This window comes from Lynx rufus, unplaced genomic scaffold (genome assembly GCF_022079265.1).
Source record: "Lynx rufus isolate CCGP_SWC_20201006 ecotype Redwood Valley unplaced genomic scaffold, mLynRuf1.p SCAF_18, whole genome shotgun sequence".
Taxonomy (NCBI): Eukaryota; Metazoa; Chordata; class Mammalia; order Carnivora; family Felidae; genus Lynx; species Lynx rufus.
The window spans coordinates 27,510,435-27,528,901 of NW_025814832.1; the positions used below are offsets into that span (position 1 = coordinate 27,510,435).

Below are 18,467 nucleotides of genomic sequence, written 5' to 3' on the forward strand. Positions count from 1 at the left end.
CTCCCCCTGACCCCGCGGTGCCCGCCCCCCCCCCCGGAGGCGGAGCCCCGACAGCAGCTCCCGGCGGCGCTTTCAGGGGACAGGTGAGCGGCGCGCGCGCAGGGCCCCTCCTCCCCCACCCCGCGCGTCCCAGGTGAGCGGCGGGGACCCGGGGGCCGGTCCGGGGCTTGGGGGGCGGCGCCCGGGTCCTCCCCGCCCGGCTGCTTTCCCCCGCCGCGGACCCGCTCCCAGTCCCTTGGGGCCCCCGGGGTCCCCGGGCAGGGGGTTCCACGCCGGTTGCTTCCCCCCCCCCCCCCGCGGGCCGCACCGGGGGAGAGGGGCAGTGTTGGTGCCCGCGACTGGGACGCGGAGGGGCGGGGAGGGCGCCGTGTCGCGCAGGCAGGTATCACTGGCCCCCAGGCGGCGGGGGAGGGGGGGGGCGGGGGCTGGGAGACTGGCGGGGCCGGGGGGGGGGGGGGGGGTCCGAGGGGTTCCCGGAGTTGCTGCTGTCCCTGGGCTCCAGGCTGGGCTGCTGCTGCTCCCAGGGGACTCGCTGCCCCTGGAAACCGGCCCCACCCCTGCCCCTCCTCACCTGGCTCAGGGCTCAGGAATGGGGTGCCCCGGAAACTCTGCCGGACCTGCCCGGGCCTGGGGCGGGGTGCCCGGGCGCTGGGTGTCCGCTGGCAGAAGTCCTAGGCAGTGACGGGGAGCCCAGGTGAGCCTCTACCCCAGGCAGGCCTCGGGTTCCAGGCCTCTGAGCACCTCCCACTCCCTCCCCAACCCCCTCCCCCTGGGGGAGAAGGGGTGTGTGGGCGAGGCCTGTGGGTCTGAGCCTGCAAGGGGTCTGTCTGTGGAGGAGGGGATTCTAGCTCTAGGGACAGGATTGGGGGGCACATGGTCGGCCCCACCTCCAGCTCTGCCGGTTCCCAGCTGAGCTCCTGCTGGAGGGAGGGGAAGGGGCTTGGCCTGTGTGTGTGTGTGTGGGGGGGGGTGGCTGGGCTCAGAAACGGAAGTCCTTGAGGCCCCTAAGTGAGGACACTGTCTGGGCACCCTGGCCTCACCCAAGGAAGTCCCCTTGAGTTGAGCCAACTTTTCTGAGCGCCGCGTTCCCTGGGGGTGAGTGTAGGGAGGACCGGGCACCGAGCAGACGCAGGGCACAGAGTGAAGAGCCCACACAAGGTCACGCTGGTTCCAGTTGGCCCCAGCCGACCGCAGAGCCCTCTGCCTGGACACAGGCTGGACAAAGGCAGCCTGTTTAACGCCCAGCCCCCCTTCTCCCAGGCAGCTGCCCTGGCCGGCCCCCGGGGTGATGAATGCAGGGGAGTAGGTCTGGTGACCTTGCAGCGCCCAGCCCGGCCCAGTGGGGAGAGCAATGTTGGTGGGGGGTGGGGGCTAGCTGTGGGAGGGGTTTCCTGGGAGAGGAAGTGCTCTGGGGTTATGGGCAGGCCCAGGAAGGAGGGCTCGGGGTCGCCCTGACCCTTTTCACCAAGAGAGTGGGGGTGTGCCCGGGGCAGAGCCCTTGGGAAGGCCAGCCGTGTGCACAGACACCCACCCTTCCCTTTCCAGGGACTGGCGCCATAGAGGAAACCGACGGGGACTGCCCAGACCCCCCTCCCTTCCTTCCTCTCTCCCTCGGGCGGTGGAACGGGATCCCCCTCGCCCCCTTCTGGCATGAGTTTTATTCGGGGTCACTAGCCTGACCGCGTATGCGGATGGGGGGCGGGCAGGGGCTCGGGCGGCCCAGGCTGTGAGTGCCACCTCCCGCGGTCCCCAGGGAGCGGGTGGTTCGGCCGGGCACCAGGCATGGAAGGCTGACCTTGGTGCAACATTCTGTCTCATCAGATGGGCAGCGGGAGGCTTCGGGGGCTGCACCCAGGCTCTGAGCTGCCCTAGGGCTGCAGACTGGCTGGGCGTGAGCCCTAGACATGGCCCAGCCGCTGCCCTTTGTCCTCAATGTCCCTGAGATCCCGGAGGACCATGAGTAAGTGGTCTGGGCCTGGCGGGGGGTGGGGGCTGGGCGGCGGGCTGGAGGGCAGGGATGTCCCCAAACTCCCTGCCAGGGAGAGGCCATCTGGACCAGGGCCCGGGGAAGGGGCGGCCGCTGGGGCGGGACCGGGGCAGCTGAGTCCTGGACGCCTGCCCCCTTCTTGCCCCCGCAGCCGGGAGCCCAGCCCTTACGACGAGAGTGAAGTGCATGACTCCTTCCACCAGCTCATCCAGGAGCAGAGCCAGTGCGTGGCTGAGGAGGGACTGGAGCTACGGCAGAGGGGGCTGGGGGCCGCAGCCCCGGGGACCTCGGGTGAGCCGTCCTGGCCCAGGCGCCCGGCTGCTGCTGTGGGCCGGGTGCTGAGCCTTCCCGGCCTCTCAGGACACCCCTCCCGGCTGCGTGCGGGCCCGAGGTGGGGACCGGGTGGCGGAGGCCGCTGGCCAGCCGGGACCTCCGGACGAGTCTTTTTTGTGTACAGGCGGTGGCCGCCAGGCCCTCGTGGGGCCCGAGGATGCTGCTGCCCACAGCACGGCCACGCTCCGCATCCTGGCCAGCATGCCTAGTCGCACCATCGGTGAGTGGGACCCTGGGCGGCCGGGGCTGCGGGTGGCGCTGTGAGTACCCGCCCCGCCCCCTCCCGGCCCCTGGCCTCGCTGGGTCGCAGAAACGACCGCACGGATAAAAAGAGGCTAAAAGATAGGCTCTGGGGAAGCCGGCCGGTGGTGCCTGGGTCCCGGGAGAGGCGAGGGGCGGGGAGGCACAGCGGCGCGGCCCCCTGACCTGCCACCCCCCCTGCAGGCCGCAGCCGCGGGGCCATCATCTCCCAGTACTACAACCGCACGGTGCGGCTTCGGCGCAGGGTCAGCCGGCCCCAGCTCGGGGGCGTGGGGCGCTCGGCCCGGCCCAGCCTCCGCCTCTATGACCTGGAGCTGGACCCCGCGGCCCTCGAGGAGGAGGGTGAGTGAGTGGGCCCCGCGCCTCGGTGGGTCGGAGCCCAGGCCGGCTCCCCTCCTGCCGCGGGGCTGCCCGAAGGCTGCCAGGCCTCGTGAGGCCTTGCCACGGTGGGGGGGGGCAGGGGCGGCTGAGAAGCGGGGCCTTCGGGCCGAGAAGGGTTTGGCCCGGGGCGGGCAGCGGTCGGAAACGCCTGGCCCACACACTCCCACGCTGAGCACCCATTGCATATGCCGGTCTCGGCTTTGGGGTGCGATGAACCTGGGGCTGGGTCAAGTGTGGGAAAGTCCCTGACCGGGTCTGGCTCACCGGCAGTGAAACAGATCGAACCAACTCAATGGAAAAGCAGATGATTAAAGCACAGATAAGGGCGAAGAAGGAAAGGCACGCTGCGGGAGGGGGATTCAGGGAGGCTTCCTGGAAGAAGTGACACTAGAGCAGAGGGGCATGTGCAAAGGCCCTGAGGTGGGAGGCCGGTGTGGAGGGGCTAGAGGGCAAGGGACGGTGGTTGTAGCAGGGCCAGTGTCACGGGTTGGCCTTCAACCTGGTATCCTCTGGCGTTCAGGTGCCCAGAGCTCAGGCACTGTGTTGGGGCCCCCGCCTGTCTCCTCCCCAGTTTGCTCGAGGCCCTGCGGCAGGGGACGGACAGCGCAGGGAGGCGCGGGGCTCCAGGGTCAGGGTGAACTTTCCAGCTTCACTTTGCAAACCGGGCCGGGTGTCCGTCAGCTTTCCGAGTGTCACCTCTTGTCTGGGAACTTGGGGTTGGAGGGCTGCCCCCTCCCAGGGTGGTGGTGGAGATGAGAGAGGGAGGGGCGGGTCTCCAGGCGGCGCCCTCCCCCGTCACCCCCACGAGAGCTGGTGTCGTGGGCAGTGGTCGGGGCTGGGGTTGGACCTCCTCGCTGCTGACCAGGGTGGGGACGGGGGGGCGGGGGCTCAGGGGCAACGGGGGTCAGAGCAAGGTGCCTGTGGGGGCTCAGGAGGAGAGTCAGGGTCGAGGAGGAGGGGCCCGTTGGCCGGGTGGGGGAGAGTGAAGACGGCTGGTGCGGGAACACAGGCGGGCATGGCCGGGCCTGGCTTGGGCGGCACGAGCAGAGGGGAGCCGGCCTCCTGGGCCTGGGCGGGCAGAGGTGTGTGTTGGGGTGGGGCCGCAGGGGCGGACAGGCTTGTCCGGGGTCACGGCCACAGGTGCGGGAGGGAGGGGTCCGGCGGGAACCGACCCGAGGCCGTCCTCCCTCCTCCTGCAGAGAAGCGGGTCCCTGCTGGTGAAGGAGCTCCAGAGCCTGACGGTGGCCCAGCGGGGCCACATGCTGAAGGGTGCCCTTGGGCCTGGCTGAGAAACGCAGCCTGCGGTCAGTGCCCATCGGGCCCGGGCGGCCCCCGCACCCGCTTCCCTGGCCGGGCTGGGTGGTCGGTGAGAAGGCCCCCCCCCCCCCAAGCTTGCAGCAGGCGGGGAGGGAGCGGGGCCCATCCCTGGTCCAACCGCGATGTTGCCTCCGCGCCCAGAGAGGAGAGCCGGACCCTGACCGGGAAGCACAGGGAGCGGCGGGGCCGGCGTGGGCTCTTCCCCTGCTGCGGTTGGCTCCGAGACACCTGCGTCCTGGTAGGAGCCTCCGGTCTGGGATGGGCCCAGGGCCGCCGGGTGGGGGGGGGGGCTTTCGTCCCCTGCTGTCCTCTTGGTGGGGTCTCCCCCCCCCCGCCCATGCCTGCAGGCCTGCTCTCCCCCCCCCCCCCCCCCCCCCGCCCAACCCGGGAGCTGGGGGCTGACCCTGCTTCCCTTCTCGCCTTGGTGCCCACAGGCCCTGCACGGCCTGGGGCTCTGGCTGCTGGCGGGTCTGCACGGCCTGAAGCCCTGGCGCTACGCCCTGAAGCGGATCGGAGGCCAGTTCGGCTCCAGCGTGCTCTCCTACTTCCTCTTCCTCAAGACCCTGCTGGCCTTCAACGCCCTCCTGCTGCTGCCCGTGCTGGCCTTGGTCGTGGGCGTGCAGGCCGCCTTCCCGCCACCAGCCTCCCCGGGCCCCGTCCCCCGCCTTCACGGGCCTGGAGCTGCTCACGGGCGGGGTGAGGGCTCGGTCGGGGCGTCCGTGGCTGGGGGGGGGGTGCCCCGACTCGGCTGTGGCCCTTGGCCCACCTCCCTGCTCTCCCCCCACCCCGGCCCCGGCCCTTCCCCTGCTCTGCCTTTCTCCTCGCCCTGCCCCCACGGGTGCCCTCCTCTGCCTCGCGACGCCTGGGGCCCGGTCGGCGGGGGAACGTCCCTGACGCGGCGGGGCCTCCTGCCTGCAGGGCCGTCTCACCCACACCGTCATGTACTACGGCTACTACAGCAACAGCACGCTGAACCCGCCGTGCGTGCCCGCCCCGGATGGCGGTCAGTGTGGCCGCGAGACCGACGGCCTGCCCTACAACATGCCCCTGGCCTACCTCTTCACTGTGGGCGGAGCCTTCTTTATCACCTGCATCACCCTGGTGTACAGGTGAGGGCCCCGCACCCAATGACCTGCTCTGAGCACGACTCGCCAGCCGCCCGTCCGTTCATTCGGGGATCCTTCCTTCCATCCGTCCATCTGTCCGTCCATCCATCCATCCTTCTTTCCTTTCCTCCTTCCTTCCTTCCTTCCTCCCTCCCTCCCTCCTTCCCTCCCTCCTTCCTTCCTCCCTCCCTCCCTCCCTCTCTCCCTCCTTCCTCCCTTCCTTCCTCCCTCCCTCCTTCCTCCCTTCCTTCCTTCCTTCCTCCCTCCCTTCCTCCCTCCCTCCCTCCCTCCCTCCCTCCTTCCTTCCTCCCTCCCTCCTTCCTTCCTCCCTCCCTCTCTCCCTCCCTTCCTTCCTCCCTCCCTCCCTCCTTCCTTCCTCCCTCCCTCCTTCTTCCCTCCCTCCTTCCTCCCTCCCTCCTTCCTCCCTCCCTCCCTCTCTCCCTCCCTCCCTCCTCCCTCCCTCCCTCCTTCCTTCTTCCCTCCCTCCCTCCTTCCTCCCTCCCTCCCTCCCTCCTTCCTTCCTCCCTCCCTCCCTCCCTCCCTCCTTCCTCCCTCCTTCCTCCCTCCCTCCCTCCCTCCTTCCTTCCTCCCTCCCTCCTTCCTCCCTCCCTCCTTCCTCCCTCCCTCCTTCCTTCCTCCCTCCCTCCTTCCTCCCTCCCTCCTCCCTCCCTCCTTCCTCCCTCCCTCCTTCCTTCCTCCCTCCCTCCTTCCTCACTCCCTCCTCCCTCCCTCCTTCCTTCCTCCCTCCCTCCCTCCCTCCCTCCTTCCTCCCTCCCTCCCTCCCTCCCTCCTTCCTTCATTCCTTCCTTACTCCCTCCCTCCCTCCTCCTCCTCCCTCCTTCCTTCCTTCCTCCCTCCCTCCCTCCTCCTCCCTCCCTCCTTCCTTCCCTCCTCCTTCCTTCCTCCCTCCCTCCCTCCCTCCCTCCCTCCCTCCTTCCTTCATTCCTTCCTTACTCCCTCCCTCCCTCCTCCTCCTCCCTCCTTCCTTCCTTCCTTCCTCCCTCCCTCCCTCCCTCCCTCCCTCCTCCTCCCTCCCTCCTTCCTTCCCTCCTCCTTCCTCCCTCCCTCCCTCCCTCCCTCCTTCCTTCCTTCCTCCCTCCCTCCCTCCCTTCCCTCCTTCCCTCCTTCTACCCACCCACTCAACACTTTGTCTACCCCACAAACACTCGCTGTGCTCAGCTCGGGGCAGGAAGGTGAACGAGCACAGGGTCTGCCCTTGAGGAACTTGCTGTCTAGGGGAGCAGACAGACCAGTGAGGAGGCTGGGAAAATCCAGAGTCTTAGAGGCCTTTGCTGACTGTTATGGAGCGTGGGAGAACGAGTCAGGCTGGCTTCCGAGGGGCGTGTCAGACAGGGAGGTTAAACACGAGCAGGCAGGGGAGAAGCAGAGGAAAGTGTTTTGGTTCTCGGCATAGGCAGTGCAAAGGCCCTGGGGTCAGCCGGCATATTCTGCAGCCGGCCACATCAGTGGGTCCTGGAGCCGCAGCCCTCGTCTAGCTGCGTATGGCTGGCGGGTACCGTATGAGACAGGCCTGATGACAGGCTTGATCGAGGGTGGCCAGCGGTCTGCAGCGGGATGCCCGGAGCGCAGGGCTGGAGGAGAGGGGGGTGGGTGGCGGGAGGCCGACGTAGCGCTGGGAGGGCTCCTCTGAGTGGGTGGTGGGTTTCGGCTGCAGGGAGTGTCCTGACTGCCTTCTCCCGCCCTCTGTGCCCCTCGTCACCTCTCTGCCTGGCTCTGCTCCTCCCAGCATGTCACACTCTTTTGGGGAGAGCTACCGGGTGGGCAGCACCTCGGGGGTTCATGCCATCACCGTGTTCTGCTCCTGGGACCACAAGGTGACTCAGAGACGGGCCTCCCGCCTCCAGCACGACAACATCCGAACCCATCTGAAGGTGAGCTGCTCGGGGGCCCTGGGGCTGCTGCCCCGACCCCGCGTCCCTGTGTCCCCGCAATGCCAGTCCTGGCCTGTGTCTCCGGCGTGTGGCGGGCAGGGGGCGGGTCTTGGCCCTGCTCACAGTGGGTTCCGGACACGGGGTGGCCCCGGGAATCATCCTGGATTTTCCTCCCGTGCACGCCTCTCTCTCGGGGCTGTCTGCTGGCAGGGGCTAGTGTCCCCGGTCCTCGAATGTGCAGGAGCCCACGTAGCCGGGACGCGCCGCTCACAGCGGGTTTTGGTGGGCAGGCGTGCTCAGGGTGGGTCGTTGCTGTCGGCCTGTCCTCGAGGCTGCTCCTGGGGCCCTGGGCCAGGAGTCCCCGTGTTCTCTGGTCCCCCAGTGGGAAGAGGCCCCGGGGCTCCCGCCTGCACGCAGCCCTGCCCCGCCCCCGTGGCCCGGGGCAAGCAGGGACTGTTCTCTTCCTGTGCCGTCAGTGAGCAAACTGAGAGCCGAGGTTTGGTCCCTTGTCCGGGGCCGGTAGCCCAGCTGGGCCTTGTGGGTTCTCCGCCTTCCCGGGGTTCGTGTCCGGGGATCCCCCAGCTTTGACCCGGCTGATGGGCCCTCGCCCCTCAGGGAGCTCCCGCGGGTGGCCCGGCGGCCTTCACACCCCAGGGCTCCCGGTCAGCCGGGGGCCACCCCCCCCCCCCCCAGGGCAGGTGGCAGGGGGGCTCAGGTCCCTCTTTGTCCCCGCGAGTGTCGCCCACGCGTCTGCCCGTCTCCGCGCGTCTGTCACGGGGTTCGTGACGGGCTGGCTGCCGCCCGCAGGAGCTGCTGGCCGAGGGGCAGCTGCGGCAGGGTCCCCGGAGCGTGTGCGGGCGGCTGAGGCAGGTGGCGGTGCTGGGCCTCGTGTGGCTGCTGTGCCTGGCGATCACGCTGGGCTGCACCGTGGCCGTCTACGCCTTCTCCGAGCTCATGATCCAGGTGCGGGCAGGGAGCGGGCGGCCCCGGGGGCTCTGGGCAGGGGGTCAGACCCCTGCTTCATTAGGGATGGGTCCCCGGTGACCGGGCCCCTGCGCCGCCTTCTCCCCCGCCTTCTGATCTTTTAGTTTCTTCTTCTCTTTCTTTCCCCCCCCCTCGCACCTGTGTCCCCACCCCCTTCCCGTGTGGGTTGAACTTGAGGACTGGGGTGGGCGTATTCCGGGGGAGGGAGGGAGGGAGGTGCTGCGGGGCGGTTGGGCCCCTCCCTCCGCCGGCGCACCTGCACCTGCCGTGACCGCCGCCCCCTCCTCCCCTCCCGCAGAGCCCCGTGTCTGCTGAGCAGGGGGGGGCGCTGCTGGCCCTGCCGGTGGTGGTCTGCCTCCTCAACCTGGGGGCCCCCTACCTGTACCGCGGCCTGGCGGCCCTGGAGCGACACGACTCCCCAGTGCTGCAGGTGTACGTGGCCGTCTGCAGGTGTGTGTGCAGGCGGGGCGGGCGGAGCTTCCTGGGGCACGACCCCTGCCCCCCCCCCCCCCCCCCGGCACCCCCGTCTCAGCACCGCCCCCCGCCTCCCCGTCCTGTCCAGGAACCTCATCCTCAAGATGGTCATCCTGGGGATTCTCTGCTACCACTGGCTGGGCCGCAGGGTGGGCGCCCTGAGGGACCAGGTGAGGGGGGACCTGGGTGGCGCTGGGGAGGCGTGAGGCCGCGGGCCCGTCGCGGGGGGCGGGGGGGGGCGGCCCTGCTGCGAGGGCTGGGGGGCACCCGCCGTGTGGCGCCTCTGGCCTGGTCTGCGGCCGATGGGAGGGCCCCCAGCTGGGCTGCTGGGGTGGGCAGGGTGGCGGGGGCACCAGGGGCACAGGGGGCTGAGGCCCGGTCTGTTTCAGTGCTGGGAGAACTTTGTGGGCCAGGAGCTGTACCGGCTAATGGTGCTGGACTTCATCTTTATACTGCTGGACACGCTTTTCGGGGAGCTGGTGTGGAGGTGAGGCCCTGGTCCCCGCACCTGCCTCCTGGGCACCTGCCACCCCCCCCCACCCCCCGCTGGCAGGGCAGGCAGGGATCCCCTGGAAACTGGGCCTCGCCTCCCGGATCGGGGCCGTCGATCCGCACCCACGACGCCTCTTCTGTACATCATCAAACCGAGAAAAGCACAAGACAGGATATACCCCCCACCCCCGTTTTCTTTTTAGATCGGGGGTGGGGGAAGAGTTTTCAAAATGATGTATGATCTCAGTCTTGTGCAAAGGGGCAAAAAGGGAAGGAAGGAAGGAGAGGGACGTTTTCGGGGCGCTGCAGGTGCTGACGCTGGAAGTGTTTTTATTTTCTTCTGTTTGTGTTTTTTTTCCGGGAACACATGCATTTGATAGTAATGAAAAAAAAGGGATGTTTAACAGTGAAGCGTGTGAAGCCTGGACGTTGAACGGAGACTGAGGGGTGGGGGGAGGGGGGATGGTGCGCCCGGCGGGCTGGGTCAGTGGAACGTGCGACTCATCATCTTGGGGTCGTGGGTTCAAGCCCCACGTTGGGTGTGGCGTTTCCTTAAAAAAACAAAAACAAAAACAGAAAAAAGACTGGGAGGAAGTCAGCTGCAGCCTGGAGCCCCTCAGGTTGGGGGCCTCGGCCCGCCGTGTGCCCTGACATCAGCTGGGCGCCTGAGGGGGGCGGGCAGGGCGGGCGGCTCGGCCCGAGGGGAGGGTCACCGGTCGGGGTGCCTGCCTGCGGGGACTGGTCTCTGGGCCCGGGCCTCCTAAGTGACCCTCCTCTGCCCCAGGCTCATCTCCGAGAGGAAGCTTAAGAGGAAGGAGAAGCCGGAGTTCGACATCGCCGGGAACGTCCTGGAGCTGATTTACGGGCAGACCCTGACCTGGTGAGCATCTTCCGCCGGCCTGCCGCTGCCCGGCCAAGGCGGAGCCCCCTTCCCCGCTCGGGACCATAGCGGGGCCCCGCCGTGGGACTCTGGACCGACGCGGGCCCCGACCCCTCCCCTCCCAGGCTCCTGAGCTCGGCCCGGCCTTGGGGTGCGGCCGGGAGGTCTGACCCCGGGCCGGGCCACGGTAGCCCTGGGGTGCGGCACAGGGGTCGTGACCCCAGCCTCTGGACTGCAGCCCCCGCCCCTGTCTCCCCAGGCTGGGGGTCCTCTTTGCTCCCCTCCTCCCTGCCGTCCAGATCATCAAGCTGGTGTTTCTCTTCTACATCAAGAAGGTAAAGGTGCCCGCTGGGCCCCCAGGAGGGTGGCAGGGCCTCGGGAGAGTGTGCAGCCAGGGCGGGTCACTGGGCTGCTGGACCCGGAGCCCCGGCTTTGGAACCCTCCCCTCGGCCCGAGTGGTCTGGGGCCGGCATCCCCGGGCTCCCTCTGGGGTCAGTCCCATGGTCCCCGGGGAACAGCCGACTACCCCCCTCCCCCCCCTCCCCCACCGCCTTACTGCCTTTCACAGGCTGGGTGGCATCCTGTCGGGTCCCTGGGTGTTGCTGGGCGCTCCAGCGCGCTGGGCCTCAGGGCCTGGCGCTGGGAGCTGCTCTGAGCGGAGGCCTCTACCTGGGCGGAGGGAAGCGGGTTGGGGTTGGGAACCAGGTTCTCTCTGGCCCTCTGTTTCCTTGTCTGGGCGATGGGGACAGTGCCCTGCTGGAGGCGATGTTCATAAAGCACCGGGCACGGTGCCCGCCCCAGCAGAGACCTTCAGTCAGCCGGGCGGTTGTTTCTATGGACTCTTCCGCACACGAGGGACGGTGGACGAGCCCCCCCGCCTGTGCCTCGGTCTCCCTCCTGTAAAGCAGGAGGCTGGCCTGGCCGGCTCTCCCCACCCCGCAGGCTCACACGGAGGGTCTGCTTCCGGGGGGGGGGGGGGGGGAGAGGAGCCCGTCCCGTCCTGGGGTCTGGCCTCAGGGCCCCTTCCCCGCGGGAGGCCCCCTGCCGGGCCTGGGGGAGGGGGGGGCCGAGGCGGCAGGGCAGTGGCAGAGCGCAGCCTTTGTCCCTCTGCCCCCAGACGAGCCTGATGGCCAACTGCCAGGCGCCCCGCAGGCCCTGGCTGGCCTCCCACATGAGCACCGTCTTCATCTCGCTGCTCTGTTTCCCGTCCTTCCTGGGAGCCGCCGTCTTCCTCTGCTACGCCGTGTGGCAGTGAGTGGGCGCTTGCGGCCTGGGGGCGGGGCGCGGTCGGCCCTGGATTCGGGAGGCGCTGCGTGTGGGGTGACGCGCGGGCCGCCGTCCTCCCCCAGGGTGAAGCCCTCCGGCACCTGCGGCCCCTTCCGGACCCTGGACACCATGTACGAGGCGGGCAAGGTGTGGGTGCGGCGCCTGGAGAAGGCGGGCCCTAGGGTCTCCTGGCTGCCCTGGGTCCACCGGTACCTGGTGGAAAACACCTTCCCCGTCTACCTGGTGTCGGCCCTGCTGCTGTGAGTGCGGGTGGGCGGGGTTTCCGGGGGAAGGACCGGCCCGCGGGGGGGGGGAGGGGGGGAGGCCCCATCCTGTCCGTCCCCCCTCCCACCCCACCCCGACCCCAACCGACTCCCCCATTTCCTGCAGGGCTGTGATCTACCTCAACATCCAGGTGGTGAAGGGCCAGCGGAAGGTCATCTGCCTCCTCCGGGAGCAGATCAGCAATGTGAGTGCCCCTCCCACCCCCTGCCCTGCGGGCCACCTGCTCGCTGAGCCCCACCCCCCCACCCACCCAGGCTGCTGAAAGGGTCTATTTGCCAAACACGTGACACCACCGGGGACTGTGTGTGGTTTGTACTCAGCAGAGGTGAGGAGGGAGGTGAGGAGGGAGGCGGGCGGGTGGCAGAGACCCCCCGGGGACAGGGTGTGCGGCCCTGCGGGGCGGGGAGTCTCTGTGAGGATCTCTGAGACGTGGAAACAGCTGCTGGACTCCCTAGGGGACTCATGTCAGGTTGCGGACCCCGTTCCCTGCCTCCGTTTCAGAAACCAGGGGAGTGAGGTTGAAAGCGGGTCGGGATTTAAAACATTGTTACGAAGCACGTTGCAGTTTGTCGGGAAAGTGTGAGAGGCAGGGTGGGCCCGGAAGCCCGGGGCGCGGCTCCCTCCTGGGACCCCTCGGGATCCGCCGGTCCCCTGCCGCCTAAGCCCACGCGGAGAGGCCGCCCGGCCCTGCCCTGAGGACCGTCCCTCCTGCCCCGAGCGTGGCTCTTTCCCCGCTGGGTTACTGGACCTCCTGTCATGTTAAAAGCACGTGGCTGTGGCACCTGGGTCGCTTGGGTGGCATTTTCCCAGCTGGGGAAGGTGTCTTGCCCGGGTCCAGGCTGGGTGCTCGGGGGGACCGGCCGGCGACAGCGGGTCCCCGCACAGACGCCGCCCTCCCAGGGCTGTTTTCCTTCTGGGGTTTTTCACTCGTGCACCCAATGCTCCGACCACTTTGGGGCCAGCTGTGCCTGTGGCCCGGCATCCACGTGGGGCTGGGGGCCGCGCCTCGTCCAGGCGCGTGCTGGGGGTGGGGGTGGGGGCCGCACAGCTCCACCTGCTAGTTCTCGGCCAGCGGGGCCAGCGGGGCCAGCGGAAGGACGGGTCTCCAGGCGGGCCCTTGCTGCAGACGCGTCTGCCCAAGGCCAGGCCCCGCCCCAGGTCTGCGGCCTTGGGGGCTGCAGGTCTGAGCTCAGCTAGCTCCCCGAGTGGCTTTTCCCGGGGCCTGGGAAACTGGGTGGCTGACTGAGCGCACAGCCCTCCAGATCCACCAGTTGGGACGGAAAGGGCCCCGAGCCCAGGGCTGTGGGCGGGTTGCAGAAGCCGGAGAAAGCAAGCCAGGATGCTCCCCAGAGTCTCTGGAAGGAGCCGGTTTGGCCGACACCTTGATCCTAGGCCCAGTGAGACCCATTTTGGACTTCCGATCTCCAGAACCGAAGGATGAATTTGTGTTGTCTTCAGCTGCTAAGTTTGTGGTACTTGGTCAGAACAACAGTAGAAAGGCACACAAGCCCTATGAGGCAGACATTCTTATCTCCCTTTTACAGATGGTGACTCTGAGGTCAGAGAGGAGGTAATTTGCCCAGTGCAGAGTTAGTAAGTGGCAGGACCAGTTTTAGATTGGGTCAGGCTGACTCTGTGGCCTTCACTGGGCCCCCGATTACATTTCCCTTTTCACCTTGGCCGCTAGGAAGCTTAGATCTCTATGTATGCCCATTGCCTGGCTCTTGGTTTTTCCATCCTTGTTTGGTGCCTCTTTCCCCCTTAAACCTTTTGTGCTTGTCCTGTCCAACAGTCCTTGTGAGCTCCCTAAGGACCGTTCTGAACAGACGGATAGACAACTGTTCCCTCACTCTTTGTGTTCTGGCCTTTGTAGGAGGGGGAAGACAAAATCTTCTTGATCAACAAGCTTCACTCTGTCTATGAGAAGAAGGAGAGGAGCAGGTGAGGGGCCATGGCGGGGTCGGGCACTTGGTGCAGAGCAGGGGGTGAGGAGGGCAGGGGTGCTGGCCTCCCTGGCTGCTCTCCTTCCCACCTTCCCTGCTCAGGCGTGAAGTCTGGTGGGCAAAGGAAGGCAGGGGAGAAGCGTGTGCAGGGGTGGGGTCGAGCCGGGCTCTGAGGCCCTTCCCCTCCTGTCCTCCCTGCCACGCCCTTTTCTTTCTAAGCTGGGGTGCCCGAGAGCTGGCCCCTCAGTTCTCGGGGGGTGCACGCTCTGGGTGGGGTGGTGCAGCTTGCTGTAGCTTCCCTTCTCCTTGCTCCTCTCTTACGTGTGGGCAAGCCCACCCATCTTCCTGTTGCCCGGACAGACAGACAGACACCTGGGGACGGACTCCCGCCCCGCCCGGGCCAGGTTGGGCAGGCTGAGGAGGGCCATCCAGGCCCCGGGGCTCATCCCTGGGCAGCAGGAACCTGTAGACTGAGCCATCTGACAGCCCTGCCCAGCCTACAGACACACTGGAGGTCTGTCCAGCCCCTTTCAGGCTCTCCAGAAGCTTCTTTACCCTTGGCCGGGGCAGGGCGGGGGGGGGGGGGGTGTCTGAGTGCAGCCCCTGACAAAGGCTGCTGGGTGTCTGGCTTCAGCCAGGCTGGCGGGACGACTCCTCAGCCTCCTGGGTGGGTGACCCGCTGCTGCCCCCAGGACAGAGGGGCCCCTTGCTGACTCCCCCTTCTGGCAGGGGTGGTAGAACCCAGGAGGCCGAGAGGCTCGAGGAGGATCCGGACGCCCGCTAGGACAGCCCTGCATCCGCTCACAAGTACGGCCCGTGCCCGTCACCCTCCGTTTCCACGGCCCCGCAGGCAGAGACGCCAGCCAGCCTGAGACGGTGCACGCGCCGGACAACCCCACTGGGCCACGGGGAGGGTGACAGGACTCTGCAGCCCATCGAGGCTGGAGCTGGAGGGTGGGCGAGTGGGGCTGGAGCCCCCCCCCCCCCCCCCGTAGACTAGATCCTGCTCGGGACTCTATTTATTCTGGTAAAAATATTTTGCAGAGCGGGCCTCTCTTGGGAGTCTGTGCTCAGAGCCGAGCCAGCCGGGCGCCCAAGCACCACTGTGCTGTGTCCCCTCCCCTCGCCTGCGGACGACGTCCAGGCGGAGGGCGTGGGAACCTAGGGCCCTTTATTTCCTCCTTCTGGCTGGAGGCTTCTCTTCCCTCCCTCCGCAGGGGTGCGAGGGTCTGGCGCTAAGCACAGGGCGCCCTCTGCTGGCAGAGCCTCAGATGGCAGGTGGACCAACCCACAGCTTGACAGGTGCCCCTGGCCAGCCTGTGCCAGGTGGCTGGCACCTGTGCGGGCAGCCAGGCAGGCAAGGAGCAAGTGTGGGGGGTGTCCAGGGTGACAGAGCTCTCAGCGGTGGTATCCCGCGGTTACAGGGCCGGGGGTGTGGAGAGCACAGTTAGGGAGGCTGGGGGACGGCGTCCCAGTTAGCAGCGGGCCAGGGGGACAGGAGCCTGCCAGGCAGAGGGGCAGCCAGCACGCAGGCCGGGACGGCCTGGCGATCCTGTGGGGATGCCGTGAACCCGAGAGTAAGGGAAGGTGGGGAGAGGCCGTCACAGGCCCCCGTGTCCCAGGTCTGTGGCAGCCGGGGAGATGGCCCCACGACTCCTCATCCCACAGAGGAATCCAGAAGAGCACAGCTCGGGCCTGGGCGAGGCAGTGGGGAGCGCCAATCAAGCCCACGGCGGAGACACCACCACCAGCAGTGCCCCCAGCCGGGCCCACGCCCACCCGAACCGTCCCCTCTCCGAGGACGGTCTCACGGGGGGTGGGGGCGCGTAGGACTGTTCGCAGATGTGCGGGGACGGGTCCATCCGCTGATGTGGCCCCGGAGGCTCACCTGGCACTCTCTGTAGGTGGGGGGCGGCGCCCTCGATGCCCCCGACGGCTCGATTCCTGGCTTGCCGTGGCCGCTCCCAACACGGGGCTTAGGGGTCCCTGCAGACGGCTGGCGCTCATCCTGGGCACGAGCACGTCGGGGTGAAGTTGGACGGGCGTCCAGATGGAGGGAGGCTGGCCAAGGACTCCGCGACACGCCCTTCCTGACACAGGCCTCTAAGCGGGCACAGACAGACCACTCCCAGTTCGAGCTGCCTCGTGGCCCCTGTGAGGTCGGGCCAAACTGCTCTGACAAGTCAAAGGCCCGCCCAGGTTTCTGTAGAACTACCACGTGTGACGGCTGTGTGTGTCCCTCACTCACTCGAGCACTAACTCGGGCGCTGCCGTTAGGGCGTTTCGCGGGTGTGTTTAGCACGTACAGCCAGCCGACTTTAGGGAGATTATCCCCAATAATGTGTGTGGGCCTTACCCAATCAGTTGAAAGACCCTACGAGCAAAACACAGGTTTTCTCAAGAAATTCTGCCCCGGGACCGCAGCGCTGACTCCTGCCGGCCCGGCTCCCACGTGAGCCCGCTCTCCTCCTGGACACCCGCCTCCCGTCGTGCTGTTTCTGACAGCGTGCGGCCTCAAGATCCTCCGGTCAGCGCATCTCACCACGTTCCTCCCGCGCCGGAGCCCCCGGGGGATCGGGCCTGCGCAAGGGCTGGGGTGTCGGACGGGCCCGGATCCTGACCCTTCTGAGCTGATAGCCTCGCGCCTGCTCTGTGACCTTGCCCAGCCGGGTTCCTCACCTCGTGGGGCTGCTGGAGCAAATGACAGGTTCTGTACGGTGCTTAGCACCACGCTTGGCACGGGGATTTTGCTTAAAAAAAAAAAAAAAAAGTGATCTATAACTGCCAAAAGAGGCCAACTGAGCACTCAGAAATTGCTTTCAGGGGCGCCTGGGTGGCTCAGTCGGCTGAGCGTCCAGCTTCGGCTCAGGTCATGATCTCGCGGTTCGTGGGTTCAAGCCCCACGTCGGGCTCTGTGCTGACAGCTCGGAGCCTGGAGCCTGCTTCACATTCTGTCTCTCTGCCCCTCCCCCGCTCACCCTCTGTCTCTGTCCCTCAAAAATAAAATAAACGCGAACAAAAAAAAAAAAAAAAAGGAAGAAGTTGCTCTTCCAGGGGCCAGGGGGCTGACGGAGCTCTTGGGCCGATGACAAGGTTCCTCCCGGCCACTGCTGCTCGGCTCTGACTGCTCAATGGAGCCAAATGGGGAGACTAAGACTCGGGGGCCGGGGCCGCCCCCAGGGATTCCGCTTGCTTAGTTTGGGAGGTGTCCTGGCACTGGGGTTTAAAAAAAGTTTCCAGAGAATTCTAACGCAGCTTTGTGTAGCATCTGACACGGTCTCTTAAGCCCAAGGCAGAAGTGCCCAGGGAGGGGGTGTTGGGAAACGTGCTTCTGGTTCCCAAACCGGGGCGCCGGCCGGGCCTGCTACTTATCCGGTTCCTGGTCAGGCAGCGTCACGCAAGGGGAGCTCATCAACTGCGTTTGCACCGAGATGCGATGCGCAAAGCTGGCAAATTAATTATGACTCCGGTCATGCTTCCTTGGGGGTTTCCCTCGATCCATCCCGAGCGTACTGCACCAGGGAAGAAATGCTGCTCTCCGTTTCGCTCTGGTCAATGAACATGGGCTCAGCTGCTCAGCATCTCCCCGTCTCCTCTCGGTCGCTAGAATCCGTGCTCGCCCCTCCCCTGCTGGCTGTTGGAACAGCCCCTTCCCTGCATACTCTGCTACCACCCACCGGGCATCCAGTCTTTTGTCTGCCATTCTCCGCAGGTGTTGCCAGGACGTTTTAAAAAGCGCAGCTCCGCACCTACCCTCTTCTCGATTCCAGACGCCGAGCCTCCTCTTGTACTGTGGGCACCAGGACCCCCGCTGCCCACTCCTGGCCCACGAGCAGTCACTCCCGACCTGGGCTTACGTAGGGTCACCCACCCCGTCCCCAGCTTTCCGCAGCCCGTTAAAATCTGATCCGGCCTCCCGGGCCCGGGGCGGCCCCACCTCCAGCCTGGCGCGCCCCTTGGATGTTTTCGGGGCGCTGAGCCCGTCGCCCTGGGGAGCAGGTGCTGCCAGTTTGCTCTCTCGCAGAAACCCTGGACACTGCACCTGCTTGTTGGGAGTGCCGGGTGCGCTTTGCCCCGCTTCCGGCTTCCATCCCTTCTGGTCTTGCGCTTCTCCGGACCGTGAGCCCCTCGGCGCGGTCCTGCGCAGCTTTCCAAAGAGGTGGGGCAGAGCCAGGAGTCCACGGGCCTGCCTTCCCGCCGCGGAAGGGGAGTGGAGACAGACCCTCGTCCTGCCAGTCTCTGGGCAAGTGGTCACAGCGGCGGACGTGCCGGCTTGCCTCCCAGAGACCGTCTTCACCATCCTGATGATTGGAGGCGCCGATGCTTCCGGAACCATTCTAAGGTCATGGTGTTCGGCGCGGACCCGAGAAAATAACCAAAGTGTTCGCCTTCTGGCTGCCGCCGGAGGGAGATACGGCACGGAGAGAGCCACCGCGTCCTGGCCGTGCCTGGACTCCCGCTCTGCTCTTGCCCAGTGCTTCGTGAAACGTACCTTCCACGGCTTATTTTGGGTTGTTTTACAAGGATAAACAAGGAAACGTCTAGGAAACACAGAAGACCTCCATCATGCGCTTCTGTTCAAATATTTCTGATGCCCAAACCGGGTCGCGGGGGCCGGGGGGCCGCAGGCCCTGGCTGCGTCTCAGGCTCTCGACCATCCGTGGTGGGGCTTCAGTGCGAACTGCAAAGGTACAAGACAAATGAGAACATTATCCGCCACCCGGCCGGCATCCGGAGCTCCGTCTCCTTACTCGTGTCGGCTCGGAGGCCATCAGAGAGGGGCGCGCTCTCTCCCCCAGCACATACAAAGTGAAAATCGAGGATACCTGTCCTTGGGAAAACAAAAACAAAAACAAAAACAAAAAC

General features: G+C 67.0%; 1 protein-coding gene and 1 long non-coding RNA gene across 2 annotated transcripts; one reads left to right on the forward strand and one right to left on the reverse strand.

Moving 5' to 3' along the window:
* The first annotated feature begins 552 nt into the window (after positions 1–552).
* Positions 553–18,467, forward strand: TMC6 (transmembrane channel like 6). Its single transcript, XM_047081291.1, is given in 23 exon segments — positions 553–1,960; positions 2,139–2,278; positions 2,445–2,540; positions 2,765–2,927; positions 4,167–4,232; positions 4,234–4,266; positions 4,421–4,517; positions 4,714–4,938; positions 4,940–4,975; positions 5,198–5,388; positions 7,133–7,277; positions 8,085–8,240; positions 8,560–8,711; positions 8,824–8,905; positions 9,125–9,222; positions 10,012–10,107; positions 10,367–10,442; positions 11,225–11,358; positions 11,457–11,633; positions 11,764–11,842; positions 13,532–13,599; positions 17,314–17,425; positions 17,428–18,467. Coding segments are annotated over 23 exon segments (2,559 nt in total). The 5' UTR covers positions 553–1,904; the 3' UTR covers positions 17,509–18,467.
* Positions 9,553–11,274, reverse strand: LOC124513366 (uncharacterized). Its single transcript, XR_006962363.1, has 2 exons — positions 10,664–11,274; positions 9,553–9,778 (listed from the first exon to the last, which is right to left on the reverse strand). It is a non-coding gene; the product is annotated as an uncharacterized LOC124513366 (long non-coding RNA).